The 18938-nt window shown below is 37.0% G+C and overlaps 1 protein-coding gene across 2 annotated transcripts in view; it reads right to left on the bottom strand.

The window, feature by feature from the left end:
* Nucleotides 1-18938, bottom strand: part of LOC145680554 (testis-expressed protein 47-like) — a 97563-nt gene that overhangs the window by 62513 nt on the left and 16112 nt on the right. For both annotated transcript variants that reach the window (XM_081751185.1, XM_081751184.1), the window contains exon 2: nucleotides 11752-11928. In XM_081751185.1, the coding sequence (XP_081607311.1) occupies nucleotides 11752-11928 (177 nt within the window). The remainder of the gene's footprint in view (nucleotides 1-11751; nucleotides 11929-18938) is intronic.

The following is an 18938-nucleotide window of genomic DNA, read 5'->3' as shown; positions in this document are numbered from 1 at the left end:
ATTCTACTAGGAGCCCACGGCCTCAGATTCAAGACCCGAGTAGTTATTTTCCAATTTTTCGCACGTGGGACGGTCTCAGTAGTGGGACATGTTGACATTTGTGCATTAGCTACATGTCGATATCAGCACACACATTGGCCACATTTCAATATTGATCATGCAATCCCACTAGTGACATTTATTTAGTTTACCCAGTTTCTTAGTGAGTCCCCTTGCACAATTTCAACTTGGCCTCAGTTGTTGCATATTTATTGGTATGCAACTGTGCAGATCATATTGCATCGGATTGATGGAATATTATTGGCGAATTGGCCATGGATTTCATGTTCTTGATGCTATTCCTTACATTTCCGACGCTTTGAACTCATGTTTACTTAGTATAAGTGCATTTCTGGGCATTTCTCGTTACGTGTTTCCACACATGTGAATCACCCTGATTCATCTGTTGTTCTCTACCGACACTCCAGATGTCTTTCTAGAGCAGTTGAGTACAAATTTGCTACACTTAATACTCAGAACGCCATTGTTGGCCAGCATCCGTACCTGGCGATTATGCAACCACACACAACGGGAAAGAAGGTGTCCACCATTTTGTATTTGTTCCAGATATCGAATTAATTCAAACGAATTATTGTTACCTGGTAGAAACCCTATCAATTCATATCCATTTAACGTTACGTAACGACTCTCTACGTTCCTTTGGGGAATCCCTTGCGCGTGCATGGTAAGATTGTGAAACATGCAAAATTCAATACAGCAGGTATGACTTCTTCAGTAAATTTTTTACCCGCCCTCTTTACGTTGGATAGTTTCCGAACTATTGGCGTCCGAAAGACATTTTCCCACGCTTTCGGCACCTTGTAGATCCGAAACTATGTCCGATAGCCGAAAGTTCAAGAGAACTTTTTTTCTTGTCTCAGTGGCAGGAGTCACCTCCCAAGAGTTGTAATACTTATTTTGCAACACCCGATATATATATATATATATATATATATATATATATATATATATATATATATATATATATATATATATATATATTAGGGATGGCCAATTCCGGAATTTTTACTTTCCGGAATCCGGAAAGTAAAATCGGAAAATTCCGGAATTCGGAAAAATTCCGGAATTCGGAAAAATTCCGGATTTCGGAAAAAATCCGGAATTCAGAAAAAATCCGGAATTCGGATAAATTCCGGAATTCGGAAAAATTCCGGATTTCGGAAAAATCCGGAATTCAGAATAATTCCGGAATTCGGAAAAATTCCGGATTTCGGAAAAATTCCGGAATTCTGAAAAATTCCGGATTTCGGAAAAAATCCGGAATTCAGAAAAAATCCGGAAGTCGGAAAAATTCCGAAATTCGGAAAAATTCCGGATTTCGGAAAAAATCCGGAATTCAGAAAAAATCCGGAATTCGGAAAAATTCCGGAATTCGGAAAAAATCCGGAATTCAGAAAAAATCCGGAATTCGGAAAAATTCCGGAATTCGGAAAAATTCCGGAATTCGGAAAAATTATTTTTTCTTTTTGTAATCCTAAGAATTTTGTTCAAATGCAAACGAACAAATTTCCTTTTTGTAATCCTAAGAATGTATGATGCAAGTTAAGCTGAAACTTACATCCTAAAGTATACACTACTCAATCGTTAATGAGATGTAGTCCAAAAGTACGATGTACTCCTAATATTTAATTTTTGTTTTACTGTAATATTGTCCAGAGGTAAGACATATATCACACTGAGATAAACAACTTGACATAATGAAGATGTTATCATACGTAGTTTTCCAGAAAATCGTGAGAAACGATTTTTTATGAAGTTAAAATATGCGTCGCTTGTTGCCAGTGTGATGCAATTGATAACTTTTATGCTGGAATAGTCTTATTATTATTATTATTATATTTATTATTATTATTATTATTATATTTATTATTATTATTATTATTATATTTATTATTATTATTATTATTATTATTATTAATCGTTTATGTACTGTAAAAGAAAAATATGAACCTTTAAGTAGTAGATTTTATCTGTTGTTTTTTGATATCTTCTAACAGTAATAACAAATTGCTTGTAAATACGCAATGATTATCAAGGACAATGGCATATTAATGTAAGGACTACTCTGCAGATTAGCAATAAACAATAAACAATAACAGATAAACAATAGTCCCAAAAAAAAAAGTAACTAACTTGGGCACGTCAGAATGTTCGCGAGAATATAGGGACGCATTGAGACTAGCAAAAAACGTGATGTTATTATTACTCAAAGGGCCGTACGATGGAGGCATTAACGTTAATGTTAATGGCACCAATGAGCACTTACTTGCTCTAACGGTTAACGTCATTTTTGAGATGATTCTTAGAAGTGGGCGTGTTGGCATGCAGTTGGAGTACTAACGATTTGCGTCACTATCGAACACTAACGTAGCACTAGCGACGTTTAAAGTCGAAATTGGAGTCTGACATAAGTGGCTTGTCAACTTCACGGACATTATATTTTCCTTGAATGCGAGAATTTTGCGCCCGGGAAATTTGCGCCCTACCACAAAAATAGGAAAAAATGCGCTCGCAATATATTTGCACTGGGATGTTTGCGCCCTACCCCAAAAAGAGGGGGAAATGCGCCGGCTATATATTTGCACTGGGGTGTTAGCGTCCTACAATTCAACTTATTATTGTATTGTGTAAAGTAACTTCCACTCGCACTTGAACTAGGCTTGTCTCTCATCGTCTCAGTGAGTTACTCCATCCGTTATAATATTCCGAACAAATGAAAAAAATACAATTTTAGTTCACTAAAGGGCAATCCATACAAATACAATTTTTCATTATACTACAAAATTTACAATAAACGTATAAATGACTAATATATAATTATTTATTAATATAATCAAAGAGTATAATTTAATCTACAAAAGGCTGTTTGGCTCTACCCAGATATCTCTGTTCACAATCCTTGCGAGTTGTTTGGCTTTTCAGAACACAAAATATAGAAAAGAAAATGTAAAGTGAATGTAAAATCAGTTCAGTAATATTATCAAGAAAACTATTTACAGTGTGTTTACTTGCTGGAATTACACTTCAAACACACAATTGCGTTCAGTCGTTCTTTCAGGAAAAATGTTCCGGGGGGCACATTTAGTATTCCGGAGGGGGGTCACTGCTGGTACTATTCTATTTATTATTATATTATAGACGTATTATTTTGGTCTCCTCCGAGGGGGCACTCTGAGAGCTCTGGGGAGGCCCGTGTTCCCCCAAAATCATCTCTGGAAGAAGCAGTGATTGCGTTGATCCGTTGTGTTCTTTTGGCTTATATTGAAGTTTATTCTCCCCTTATATAGCCACAATGAAAATAAATCACAAATGGCATGGTTGTGAGGGGAGGATTGTTTATGTTGTAATGTCAGCCCCTCCGAGGAAATGCGTAAGCTCCAATAGGTTCTTTTATTTTGCAGGGCTCAAACTTCCCGGTGGAGGTACATCGCAGACGCAATTTTCCCTGTTCTTGAGGTAGGGCGCAAATTTCCCAGACGCAAAATTCTCGACACAGTTCGAATGACCTCGGAAGACGATATCTTTTTCAATACTTTTTTAATATTCTTTTACTCGAGATTTCTTCATAGCTTCTTATTAAAATACTTACTAATATATCCTCATTTTATTGTCCCAACCAATCAATATGGTTATGTTGTCAGTAAAATATTTAGATTGATCGAGCCTCTGGTGTGTAACCACAGTATTTCATATCATGCCCCCATTAGAAATCTTGGCTAAACGAACCAATATATGTTGCCAATAAAATAGTTTAGAATGATTGAGCCCCTGGTAAATAACCACAGTATTTCGTGACAGACCCCCCCCCCCCTCCTTCCTATTACCATATTCTAGCTACGTGCCTGGCTCAGCTAATTCTCTACATTCTTTACCAAGCACACATTTTCTAAAGCGGAAAATGCTCTCTAAATACCTAAGCTCATTATTTTCAGCAGATGCACAAACTGGGTAACATTCTATCTACATGAATGTTATATATGTCGATTACTGGAAACCGCTTCTCGCTATCTATTACCATATTTACTATATAATGATTAACGTTAAAACCGGAAATGGTGGTTTGTACCGCTTCCGGTTTGAATATTACATTCATCAGGGAACTCGATTCTTAACTATTGACTCTGTACATCATGGCCAAAATTGATTGGTAATCCATCAGATAGTTCTTGAGACTGTTTGTTTCACTGACGGACAGAATGAATATATGGCTATAGAGTTTTGATAAACTAAATTCGTTAATGAGTGATGATGGAACAAATATAAGAAAGGTAGGCCTTCCACCGGGAAAATTTTCGAACACAAAATTAGCCATTGAAAACTCACATGTCCTGGGTTAGAATACCATAGATGAAAACTCTACCACTGAGTCATCAATCACCCGCTTATTAGTTTTATTAATTATTATATTAATATAAATTAATGAATGCCTGCTTATGTTAATTATTGAACAATTACATTGTATACTTCGTAAAGTCAAAAATTATAAATTTGTATTTACTGTACATACAGTGAGCGCAGAAAGTGTTCGTACACCTATGCTATTGAAACGAGAATGCCTGCGAAAAAGAAACAGAAAATTTAAGAAGTGTAATAACACACACAATATGAATAATGAAAACTAAGCTTTATGAATATATCAATAAAGAACCACAAAGACAAGTTTAATGGTCAGAAAGTAAATAAATTCCGTAGAAAATGTATAGAGTAGACGCAAAAAGTGATCGTACACCTGACGTACGAATACGAAACAAAGATACCACAACTGGGGTTCACTAGTATTCACCTGAGTATACACCTCTGTATAGCATGACGAGTAACAGAATGAGTTTAGTTGTGAATAGGAGTGAAAAAACTGCACGGTGGGCTGTCGAAATGGGAAGCAACCGAACAGAAACAAATGAGGAGGCAAGAAAAGTAATTATTAAAGTGCATAAGAAGGGTAAGTCTTTGAGAAAGATAGCAAACCTCAGGGGCAGATCCAGAGGGGGGCGATCGGGGCCATCGTCCCCCCCCCCACAAGAGGAAACTTTCTTATTTTATATATAAATAAACCCATCCATAACAAGTTTGGAGCTCTTAAAAGTAGCAGTATTACTGCCGACCGCCCCTTCCCCAGAAGTCCGTCCTGGATCCGCCCCTGTATAGAGTAGCCACAATCGAGTATTTTCCGCTGTATGTTTGGAGTCGTTGTCTTGCTGAACAATAAATTGTTTTCAAGAACCATCTTCTGCGCACTAGTATGGAGATATTCCTTTAATATGTTAATATACACTTTGTGGATCATCACTCCATCGATAAGGTGGAGACGACCCACTCATGAGGCACTCATACAACCCCAGACGAGCACGGACCCTCCTCCGTGTCTTACTTTAGGGACGAGATTTTGAGGATTCATCTCTGTATTCACCTTGCGCCATACCATACGCCTCCCATTGGACTCGATAAAATTAAATTTACTTTCGTCCGAAAATATGACCCTATTCCAGAAAGAAGCCTGATCCCTTATCTTTATACTCTTTTTCAAACTTTAGTCTCTTTATACGATTTGTCTTGTTCACCCAGAACATTTTCCTGGCTATCCGACCATGATACCCTGCAAATATTCCGCACTGTACTGGCTGATACTTTAACACCGCGTGTTTCCAGATCCGTTGCCAATTGCACAGCACTACTTTTTGGAACCTTTTTTCTTTCCCTAATAATGTGACGTTTAACTTGTTCACTCAACACTCTTGGTCTTCCAGTTCTTTTTATTATTATTATTATTATTATTATTATTATTATTATTATTATTATTATTATTATTATTATTATTATTATTATTATTATTATTATTATGGTTTCGCACAGTGATAGAAACATTATACATCGCAATTATTGTTTGTACTGTTGAACGAGGCCTGTCTGCAAGGTTTGCCAGGGGCGGATCCAGGACGGACTTCTGGGGGGGGCGGATCCAGGACGGACTTCTGGGGGGGGGCGGTCGGCGGTAATACTGCTACTTTTAAGAGCTCCAAACTTGTTATGGATGGGTTTATTTATATATAAAATAAGAGTTTCCTCTTGTGGGGGGGCGATCGCCCCGATCGCCCCCCTCTGGATCCGCCCCTGACTCTATAATACCTTGAAACAGCTTCGCACACCACCCCAATCCCCAGACATGAACCCCATAGAACATCTATGATCTCTTCTGGAGACAAGAATCAGAAGGCACAGCTTGTCTACTAAAGAAGGCCTAAGAAAAGCTATTCAAGAAGAATGGGACATAATCAGTCCCGAAGCTACAGAACTACGAACTACTACAGGTGAAATCAATGCCACGAAGACTACAGACAATCATTAACGCACAGGGTAATCCCACAAAATATTAAATAACGTAATATACTTTATAAGCATTAATTCAATCATAAGTGTACGGTGACTTTTTGCGTTTACAAAAAAGGAATTCTCTCTTTTCTTCTGAACAAAACAGTGATTGTCTTTGTTTGCCCTTTCTCTTGTATATAGAAATAAAATGTATGAATGTGTAGTCTTAATTCTGGTTATATATATATTTTCCACCTCCCATTCTCATGCTAGCTGTTTTCAATATAAAGTATGCACGGTGTACGAACACTTTCTGCGCTCACTGTAGGTATGTTGACAATAAGCGAATGTTATTAGAATATTTGTTGAGATTTATTTTCCTTCACTGCCTTTCGCCTGGTTAAAAAGTAGTTTGCAGTGCTTTGGAGCAGCTGCAGGTGAGAACGCGATAATGTTTGAGACATACCGGCGACTTTTTTGTGTGTGAAAATAAGACCTTTCTCATAAAGTAGTAAATAACTGCAGTAGCAATTGTCTACGTAAATGATAAAGACATATCCAACTACAAGAAATTAATACAGTATATACAGCCTATTCATTATTGTGTTTCTCTTTTAACAGCTACTAGCTAAGGATGGCCAATTCCAGAATTTTTACTTTCCGGAATCCGGAAAGTAAAATCGGAAAAATTCCGGATCTCGGAAAAATTCCGATTTTTTTCTAAATTCCGGATTTTTTCCGAATGTCGGAATTTTTCCGAAATCCGGAATTTTTCCGAATTCCGGATTTTTTCTGAATTCCGGAATTTTTCCGAAATCCGGAATTTTTCTGAATTCCGGAATTTTTCCGAAATCCGGAATTTTTCTGAATTCCGGAATTTTTCCGAAATCCGGATTTTTTCTGAATTCCGGATTTTTTCCGAATTCCGGAATTTTTCTGAATTCCGGAATTTTTCCGAAATCCGGAATTTTTCCGAATTCCGGAATTTTTCTGAATTCCGGAATTTTTCCAAAATCCGGAATTTTTCTGAATTCCGGAATTTTTCCGAATTCCGGAATTTTTCTGAATTCCGGAATTTTTCCGAAATCCGGAATTTTTCCGAATTTCGGAAAGTAAATTTTCCGATTCCGGAAAACAAAATTTCCAGAATCCGGATTCCGGAAAATTTTGGCCATCCCTAATATATATATATATATATATATATATATATATATATATATATATATATATATATGTATGTATAGTGTGTGTGTATTATTAGCGTTTGTTCTTGGCCCCCTGCGAAAGTTTCTGGCGACGCCCATGCCCGTTGCTAACCCCTACCCTACTTATTTATATCTTACTCTACTCTACCCTACCCTACTCTACCATACTTTTAGGGGGGCCTACTTATCGATGCGCAGCTGGAGCGTATCTTGTAAAGTTTATCCGTGCGGCAAATATGTATATTAATACATTGAACAGTCAATATTGGGGTGTCCATGACTGGTAAGGTAAAGGTGCTATTTGCAAATGTTGGACACCCTCTGTCCATTATTGGTAGAATTGAAAAATGTCTCAAAAACACAAATGTACTGTGAAAGCTATATGAACAAATTGGCTCAAAGAAACTGACAGCTTGTGACATTTACCAATAATGGACAGTGGGTGTGATTACTGGTGTAGTTTAGCAACTTTGGTCCAATTATGGACACTTTGCGAACATTCCAGTTCATATATACGGGGTGATTCAAATAACTACTACATCGCTTGGGAGGTGATTCTAGAGGTCAAAAGAAGACAAAAATGTGTCTGGCGTTGTTTCCTATAGGACCTCGTTCCGTTGGTAGAGCCCCTTAAAGAGTCCAAATATGAATGATCTGTTTGGCTTTTCGGTAACTTTGGCTGAACGTAAAGTAATGAAAGGGTGTGGGATATTGACAAGAAGTTGTATAGAACCTATTCTTAAGATAACATCCCGGCATTTGACCATTGGAACTCAGTAAAAGATATACAAACAAACGGTAAATTAGATATCACAGATTCAAATTCAGCCATTTATTGCCATGAATGAGTTCCAACGGACAAATGATGGGATGTTATTTTACGAATAGGTCCTACACAATTTCTTGCCAATACCTCACACCATTTTCGTTCCTCATGTTTAGCCACAGTTGCCGAAAAGCCGAAAATACAATTAAAATGTGAACTCCTGAAAAGGACCTACCAACGGCACGAGGCCCCAAAGGAAAACATGTCAAATGTTTGTATCATGTTGAATAAATGGAATTTCAACGAGCGACTTCAGAACAGCTGTAACAGTTATTAAGTCTCAAATTTCACGAGAAAAACTATTACTATTTAAACGTTTTTGGAAAACTTGCAACCATGATATGGACTCAACGAGGATACATCTCTGTTTTATCTTTGGAAGGAATTAAAGTCCAAAAGCTTCAACGAGTCAGCGCAAACCGAAGATGTATCTCATATGAATGATGTTGCTCAACTTGTCCAAGAAATTCCTGCACCTTCCCACAACATTTTGCCAAACCCAACACAAGCAGATTTGGATGAAGTTTTCAGAGTTGGGCCCTAGTCAGGCAATAAATCTCGCAGCAAATGACGCGTCAAATAGTTTGTTCCTATTCTCTGAAACAATGCCCATGCCTGCTCAACATTCTTCTGCATTTAAAGAAACAACCAGAAATCCAGACGTCTGTACGGCAGCTTCCTTGATGACTGATTTTCAAACAGGGGACACCTCTTCAGAAACCACAGAAGCCAACAATTCAGAACCAATTTTTTAATGTCCATCATTTGTTACAAAAGTAGGGTTACAAGAATAACTCAAATAATACATTCTATTCGTTTTCTATAAGTAATGACTACGATTTAATAGTCGCAAGTTTAAAATACGCCTACCACTACGAAACAACAAGATTACTACGATTCGTTTCCATCTTCAACATATTTTGTCAAACGTGCTCTTAATGGTATGCATGACTGGGGTGTTTTCCTTAAAGGAACTCATCTTCGAACTAACTGAAATTTGATGAGTCGTAAAGAATCGTTCTTCATTTTATTTTTCCTATCCAAGACTGACCTTTAATTGCTATTTACACGGTACTTGTTACGTTTTTATTGATTTAGAGTTTTGTGCATAAGTTAGGAACCAAAAGCCTATACAACCTTGCATAGCAGGACAATGTCCAGCACGGCAAGTTTCATTCAGTTCAGATGTGTTCAAAAATGTGACCCAAAACTTCACCGCTTCTAAATCGGAAATCGAAAACCTACACAATATAATATTTCATCACGTTTATAAAGCAGGTCAAGGTTTACCATCATACCAAGTTTGATCCGATTGGATAAGTTCGGTATGACTTCTTGTTTTCGAAACTCAAAATTTGACTGCTCATATCTCGGAAACCGAAAACCTGAACAACATAATATGTTACACTCTCCTATATAGGTCACGATATATCACCATGCTAAGATTGAGCTATATCGGAGGACTTTGGTTGAATCGTACGCCATTTCCCGAGTGCTTGTGCAAAGGATGTTAAGTCACAAAAGTCCATTCTCCAAACACTTCGAGAAAAGTAATATCACTGGGAAGAGAAAAATGTATCCTGGAAGTACGGTATTTACCTAGGTATAGGAGCTAAATCAAATTCAAACTTATGCTGAAGTTATGAACTTGTTTCTTGTGAGGGTAGTTCAAGACACCATCAATACGCTTAAAAGCTCAATTCAAAATTTCCCCAAAACGTGTATTTTAACTTATCATCTTTTGCACAAGCACCAGTGCTATAACATTCTTAAATTTCCGGCGAAAAATCAAATAAAAGACAAAAAAATGTCAAATGTTAACCTTTTGTTCATTACTTTTTAAGTTCTAATAATTTAAAATTTCGGAGAACTTGCCATGAACCAATTTCTTTATCAAATAATAATGTAGTCTATTTCATAATTAATATTAAGGGTTACAAAATATTGGAGCGAACGACTTAGGCGTTCGTTAATACGAACACTTCTCCGAAATGCCTGAACCGAACTTAAACAAATTTTACATGGTGATTCGAGAGCGCGCGTTGAGTGACGTAAGGAGTAAGTAGTGTGTCACGATCAGACATACCATTGAGGACTAATCACCGAAAAACGGGATCCCCATAGACTTAACATTGGAAAAGAATTTGGCACGCGAATTCTCATTGTAAACATTGGAAAATAGATATTTCAGCACTAAAAATTGTGCGAAACCCTTTTCGTTACGCTCTGTGAACACAATTTTTCAACGTAACGTAATATACTTTTTTCCTGATATTCCAAATTCAACTATTTGCATGTCGTATTTGTTCACAAAACCAATTGATGCACTACAACATTCTATGAATAATCAATAAAGGTGGATTGCTTCGCTCCAAATTTCCAATTAATGCATATCTATTATGATTTGAAAGCTTTATATATATAGGTTTCTGATATATAGTTCAATAAGAATGGTAATTAAAAGAAATTTCCGAAAACTTAAATTGAAAATTTTGAATTTAAATTTGTGAAAACATGGTTATTTTTTAACATTTTAATGAAAGTAATAGGTAATGTTTTAAGCCAGGGCACAAAATTTCCGGTCGCCAGGTCGCCATTAGCGACTAGAAATTTAGAGCTGGCAACCAATGTTTAGTGAGAACGGTTTCTGCTTAAAACTCACATGGTTGCACATGTTTTGCACGAAAATAATTGTCACTGGGTGGGTGAAATCTTCACAACGGACATGGAAAGTGAACTTTTCAGAACGTTGTAATTCGACCCTCCTTTACAGTGAAAACTTCATTACGAGATTCTCAAATTTGCTTCCAATTTTCACATTTTGTGCAGTTTTACCTGTGAGTAGTTTCATGTGAAAGAGGCTTCAACAGTCTCAACAGAGTTAAGACTGCCTACAGGAATTCACTGAAGACTGATACACTGTATGATTTGCTGACAATCCCCATCAATGCCCCTTAACTTAAGGACTTGATCCGAAAACTGCAATCGACAACTGGCACTTCAGGGGAGAGACAGAGTGTGAATGTGTTACTTAAACGTGAAGTCTTAACATGTATACGATTTTCCAATACAAAAATGATTATCCTGAATCCAATTGTCTGGTTTTGAAATGTTATGCCTTGATGTAATATTTTTCTTTGTTAAACCAAAGGCCATGGGGGAGGGCAGGGGGAGATCTCTCATAACTTGTGCGTGGGAGATACTGGCGACCACCATTTTTGGATTGGCGAGCGTGTCTGACTTTCAAATTTTGCACCCTGCTTTAAGCTCATAACATGAAATCACATCTAAAATATAGTTTTTGAAACATAATGGTATCTTAAGCTATTAATAAGTTATTATTATTATTATTACTTCAAGTGTATGCATAAAATGTGATGGATAAGCCAGAAGAAATCCGGTCAACTGTTCATCAACATGGCTTCCATTTACTTGGCGAATATTTCTTTCGAAAATATGCCGAAGTTCTGTAGCCTCTTCAGATAATACCTCGTTTTCCCCAATGTACATGATACGGTGCAGAAATACTCTCTGAAAAAAATATATAAAATCGTTTTGAATTACTTATTTTCGTTTCAATTTGTTAAATTTATGTACAATATTGCAGTACAGTAATTTAAGTTCAATATTGTATTAGTACGCTGTTAAATGAACAGAGTGTCCTTATAGGAGATAGGGTAGAGGTCCTAGCTCTTTTTGACCGTACACTGGCAGCAGTTTCTTACTATGCAGCAGTTTCTCAACTTGTAGTACGTGTTACGCATTTGATTTTTACTAGATGGACGTAAATCACATTCTTGCATAGCCACCGACTTTTAAGTTTCTCAATGGGTGCTGAAGCTTCGGCGCTAACGTCTCATATTCCTTTCATTTATTTTGTTTTATTTTATTTATCTTTTAAAGTAAATTTAATAGACCACTGGTTCTCAAATTATTCCTGAGAGACGAATAAGACTATCAAGAGCTGTTGAAGTAAAATGAACCTATGAAATTATTTTTAAATTCCAAAGCTTTAAAAAAAAATATATATATATATTTTACCACGATTTCGTAAACAAAATTCCTAAACGTAAACGTAAACGTATTGAACAAAATTCCTAAACATTAAGATTTTGTTTGCGAATTTCAAATGTGTTTAGCAATATTGGTCAAAATAATAATGATTACAGCGAAATCTTTAGAACACTTGACGATAATTTGAGTGAAAATAGATGATCCAACTGTCTTATAATTTATGTAATACATTTTAATTTTAGAAAAACATAAATTAACAATATCAAATACAAACTTCTTTAAAGAAACAATTAAACAAAATTACACTCCACTTACGAATTATTTTTTTGTTGTAATTATATTGCTCGATCCTCGATATGCTGTTAACCTGAAGAGTCTAAAATAAGTATTGATAAATGACTTTTCAACACATATGCATCTGTATCTAAAATTTTACCTGGAATCAAGTGTAGTATAATTTCTTTTTATTTTTCACCACATGAAAGTGTAATTTCGAAGTTAATAGCAACCCAAAAAGTCAATGTGTGCTCAGTACTCATTAGATATCTCCAATGGGTACTTGAGTCCCGGAGCACCCAAGTAGTCGGCGTCTATGCATTCTTGTTTCATGTTCTAGAACTTATTGCTTGAGACGCTCATTAACAAAAAAAAAAAAAAAAAAAAAAATCATCCTGTGCTCTAAAGATAATGCTTCGGAAACTTAATGACAGTTTTCGTTGACATAGCTAAATAATAATGTGGCAGAAAATCCTCTATAATTAAGTGTGTTTGATACCTCACGGAAGTGTTAGGATATCAAAACGTAACATTAAATTCCACTTTTCAATAACATAATCCAAGACTCGTTCGGAATCTTGTTGCTCTCTTTGCAACATTTAGTTTTCTAAAACTGGCGAAATAGCATTACCTGGAAATGCATCTATGATTTTCCGCTTTATATTTAAATCGTAAAATTGCCATATTCAGTACATTGTAACGCAATAAAAATTCACAAGCTCCATCATCTAGGCAATAAGGCAAAAGATGTCTTTTCTGTACGTCTTTCAAAGAATATATTATTGTTTAATCTCCAAATACATTGAAGAATGTTTGGACATATCACAGTATTGCGAGTGGTGATATTATTTAATGAGAAGCAAAAAGGCTAATACTCAGCGCAAAAGATATAGAGTAGAGTTTTCTTCTACATGTAACAAGTAGCGGTTTCGGAAGAACCCTCTTCCAAAAGTAAAATAGTTCTGTAGGCACTTATTTCTGGCAATAAGTCCGCACGAACGTCTGTGTTTTTATTACCAAACGCCCCTTCCTTTCGGAATACACCTCGTAATACAGGCAAAAATTTCATAATGAAAATAAATTTTAAAACAAAGTTACTCTTATTAATGAGTAAATTTATGTTTGTAGATAGGGCGGATTGCGAGAGAAAATATATAAAATCTTACTTCGCTCTTCTGCAAAAATTAAAATATGATGCTTCTCGAGAGACTTTTAAGAAATAGAAACACAGAATCAATACTATGTGCTGAAGGTTAAGAGGAACTACAGAGATTCAATTCCACCTAAATCTCTATCATTTGCAGGCATGCAATGTCAATTCGATTACCTCACAAATTGATTTATAAATTACTCACAAACTACCTTAAAATCACTAAAGCAAAGGGGTGTAAATGAAGATGAGAACTGACAATTCACACGCAACTAAGATCATGACAAGTTCCTTCAATGCATAAATAAAACTCAACAATTTAAAATGATGAAATAAAGATTAGATTAGGTGGACGATAAAAGAGGCGGAGAAGAGAAGGGTTTGTATTTTAGGATAGGGAATAAGCATTTGCCCAATAATAATCGTTGTCTTGATGCTCAAGTTATTCCAAACTGGTGAGATGATTATCCAAACTATTATGTGACTTCCTGGCGGAAATGCAATAGTACCAATGGTGAACTTGACGATTGGATTTCCATCAAGACAAATCTGCCATGGGAGCTCCTTCGTGGCTAAGCGGTTAGCATGCGTGCCTTTGGCGCGGGATACCCGGGTTCGATTCCCGGTGGGAGCTCATGTGGTTTTCGGATTCCACGTTAATCAATAGGTCCACGTCTCATATAGCCTCGCTGCTGAACGAGACGTAAAACTCAAAAATCAATCAATCAATCAAATCTGCCATGGGTGACAAATGGATGGTTGTAGTTCAACTCAATGATGATGTTGGGATAGTGGCCTGTGCCTCGTGTTGTGGGCTGATAACCGCGGTGATCAATTCTCGCAGATCTCAAATAGCGGTAGGCCTGGGGACGATCCTAACCTTCAATAGTAGTTGTTGTGGCGATCCATTACTCTTTACTGTTCACGTTCATAATCCGCGTCTAGAAGTGTGTTCCAACAGTTTTGATAGAAAAGGACAGTGACGTCTTCGGTCATACAACCAGACAAGCTCGCACAATCCAAAGGAATGTGATGTCATGCTTTAAGGAATAGTAATCTGTTATTTATTGCTTTTTTTCTTACAGAATAATGAAATAATTAAATTATTTTACTAATACATGTCTCGCAATGTACAACAAAGATAAAAGGTTTCTGAGGTTAATAAACTGAATGAGATTTACCAAACACTAGATGATTCGCGTTCAGCAATAATTTAAGTAGTTCGTTATAGATGTAATTGTAATAACTTTACAAAACTTCACAGTACTGCACAATATTGTTGGCTCCCCTCATCTCTCATTGCAATAAAACATATTTCGCATACTGATTCGGGGGAGTGGGACTAGTGGGTTGTTCATATATTTTGTGAATAGTGTTTGAAGAAGCAAAGTTTCATTAGGGTCTCTGTACCTTAGTGGTTAGGAACTAGACTCTATCCGTGTGGCCTCAGTTTGATCATCGGGCCTCATTTATTACACTATCTACTTGTTGACGTGGGAGCTGGCAAGGTAGCTTAAACCTGATTTCTAATTTCGAACCCTGTACATTTCGAATTCTGTGTCAGTGTTTTTCAGGGGATGAAATTAAGGACTCATATTTTCATTCTACACTGAGAAAAATCCATTATCCGGACAGCGGTATATTGTACAAATACAAGGATTCGTTATGTTTACTAAGGAAATCTGTACGGAGCGTACTTTATCCATATACTACATAGGTACTGCCTTTTACCCGCTTAGATATTACATCATGTCTCTGCAGGATGTCTGATATCTAACAATCTTCTGTATTTTACATACGTATACGTATGTTAAATACTTCAGCTATACGTTATATACGTCCATCTGTGTGTAAGATCCAGACCGCCTATAGACACTCTTTCTTTCGCCATGGCTGACGTCATTGAACTACCGTCTTTTGCTTGCGAAACGAGGTTGTTTACAAACGGAACAGAAGAGAGGAAGGAAACCTGGGAAGCCTGGGTAAGTACAATAGTTAACTATTACTTTAGTTAAATATTCCCATTAATTATATATTCTTTTAGTGTAACTTGCTTTAATATAGTACTAAGTAAGTAATGTAGTTTATGACTACAATTCTTACTATTGTAACTCGTAAATGATTGAGGAGAATGGAATGGGTGAATCTGAATTTTGAAAAAACTTTGAATATTAATGTTTTGAAACATATTATGTTTCAAGGTAGCAAAATGAATGTTATGTGTTTATTCATTCCATTTTATATGTGACGATTTATTACTTGGTGCAGATTTACTACAGGACTGCTTAACATAATTGCTAATAAACCGTTTTCAGCGCGGAAATTTCCTTGTGTAGTGAAGATTTAGGATTTAGATTTCTGGGCTTTCGGCATCAATGGCCTTGTTACCCCATATGAGGGATGACTTTCCTCGGCGAGTACACTATCCGGGGAAAGGAAGGGAAGAAAGAATTGGGGAAGGAAGAAAACGGCCTGGGACCTATATGTTAGGTACCACTCCGGCATTTGCCTGCTGTGAATGAGGAAAACCCAAGGAAACCTCATTCAGGATGGCTGGACTTAAAATCTTTTGATACTTTTTCGACCGAGTTCTCCCCCGGGATCGAACCCGGAACCGTTCGCACCGAAGGCGAGAGCGCTAGCGACTACCCTACGCGGGGCCACTTGTGTAGTCTAGAAAACTCATTTTTACTAGGATATTTGCAAATTTTTTTTTTTTTTTTTTTTTTTTGCTTTTAGTTTAACGCCCCATGATTGTACATCAATGTAAGAGAGAAGGTGACAATGAGATACATGATAATGGTGGAATCAAGAAAATGTAAGGAAACTGGAAAGTCTTAAGAATAACCACACCTACAGTGTTCACCAAAAGGCTATTTGTCGGGAGCAGGAATCGAACCAGGGACCTAACGCGTCAGAGGTAAGCGCTCTACTACAAAGCTTTCTTTTGTTTAAAGAACTTGTTTACATTGAAATATATATATTTTACGAAGATACTAACATATTTTACAGCCTCACTGAAATTAAAAAAAAAAAAAAAGTAGTCAGGGAGAGTTTACTTGTCAGATTTTTATTTTTTAATTTAATTTATTTTTATTTTTATTTATTTTTGCTTTGTTATGTTCCCTAGTTAATTAATGTTTGGGTTACTGAAAATTAAAACCTTTTTAGTATTATTGTTATGTCATCACTTTGGAACCAAAAAAGTTAGATTTTTTTTCTTGTGTTTTCATATAGGAAGTTGGTAAGTTTGTGCCTTAGCATTGGTTTGGTTTCTAGAACGTAATTGAAGGTCATGTTGAGTTGAGTCTTGGCGGGTTTAGAGTTCGTGAAGTGTCAGGCACTGCTTGTGCTCCTGTCTTCTGTCTGTGATGTTTCCTGGCTTTGGGCTGTGAGGTATTTATGTTGAGGAGTACCAACGCAGGCCGCGTGATATACGGTAGCTTCAACAGCTACGAGTGCCAGATGTTCATCTTTCGTTACGGCGTGACTAATGCAGTATAGTACTAGGTTCAAATTCTATGGGTGGTAAAAATGGTCGTGGTGTGGTAAGAAATACAACGTAATTGTTATTAGTTTATTAGTGTTTCTTCATAGTATAGTTTCACTATTTCTAGAAGGAATTAAGTATTAACGAAGTAATAAATAAGCAAAAGCACACTTTGATTGGCGTTAACTATTTCTCATACTCCATTGAGAATGTTTTGATCCTCAGTTGCGCAAACATCCAGTGTGCGTTTTTTTGTTTGCTTACACTGCCTTATAGATGAGCTCCCTCGTGGCTAAGTGGTTAGTGAACACGCCTTTGGCGTGGGACACCCGGGTTCGATTCCCGGCCGGGGGCCGCGGTGGCTCAGTGGTAGAAGGTTCACCTCTGGTGCTTGGGGTCCCGGGTTCGATCCCAGCCCCGCCAAGTGAACCTTGTGGTGGACAAACACCGTGTGCGTGGGTTTTCTCGGGGTTCTCCCGTTTCCTCCCACTTTCTTCATTCCACTATTTAATTCATTACTCATCACCGTCTCCATTAGCCTAACCATCATAACCGTAGGACATAAAACTCAAAGATTTCATTTCATTTTTTCGATTCCCGGCCGGAGCTTATGTGGTTCGGATTCCACGTTAATCTGTAGGTCCACGTCTCATACAGCCTTGCTGCTGAAAGGAACGTTAAAATCAAATCAGCACTGTTTTACAGATGCAATTGTTCGATTCCGAGTTCGAATGAAGCTTTTTACGGGCAGGGGGCGACTTTTATATATACAATCCAAGGATTTTAGTTATTAGTCAGTGATGCAATATATAGACCTATATATATTACAAAATTGAAAGTGACTATGTTTGTGACTCTTAATCTCTTAAGAGCTGCGGTGGCTCAGTGGTAGAGCGTTCACCTCCGGTACTTGGGGTCCCGGGTTCGATCCCAGCCCCCGTCAAATGAACTTTGTGATGGACAAACACCTTGTGCGTGGGTTTCCTCGGGGTTCTCCCGTTTCCTTCCACTTTCTTCATTCCACCTTTCATTCATTGCTTATCATCAGCGTCTCCTTTAGCCTAACCGGCATAACTGTGGGACGTAAAACTCAAAGGTTTCATTTCATTTTTTCTTAATCTCTTTGGAATCTTGTACTTAGGTTCACAGCGGAAGCGACGAAATAACTCGACTCATCCATTGTAGCTCTCTTCGCAACCAGTTTCCAAAATGTTGGCAATAAGTTTGCGAAACGGGATATGAAGACTCCAATTTTGGGTGAAAAGTCGCTATAAAAAATAATAGAGAAATTCATTGTCTATAAGCATTGTTTTAAAGTTGTAGATGTAAACTAAACAATATGTTCTACTCACTGGCGCAAATCCGTGGGGGGGGGATGACGGATACATGTCCCCTCCAATCTTAGAACTGAGGGGGACTTCTCCCCAATAATCCGATTTGAAATGTGTTTTTTGGGAGAAATTTGATTATTTTTGTCCGATTGCTACAAAGGAACGTGAGATAAAATAGATGTCCCCCAGAATAAGCCTCAAATCTGCAGCCTCCCAACGCTGAAGACAACTCTGATCCTCCACAACATTGTTTTTCAACTTCATAAGTATTTTGGACATC

Source organism: Thermobia domestica, chromosome 3, assembly GCF_964235325.1.
Source record: "Thermobia domestica chromosome 3, izTheDome1.hap1.1, whole genome shotgun sequence".
Taxonomy (NCBI): Eukaryota; Metazoa; Arthropoda; class Insecta; order Zygentoma; family Lepismatidae; genus Thermobia; species Thermobia domestica.
This window is presented reverse-complemented; position numbering and strand designations above follow the sequence as displayed.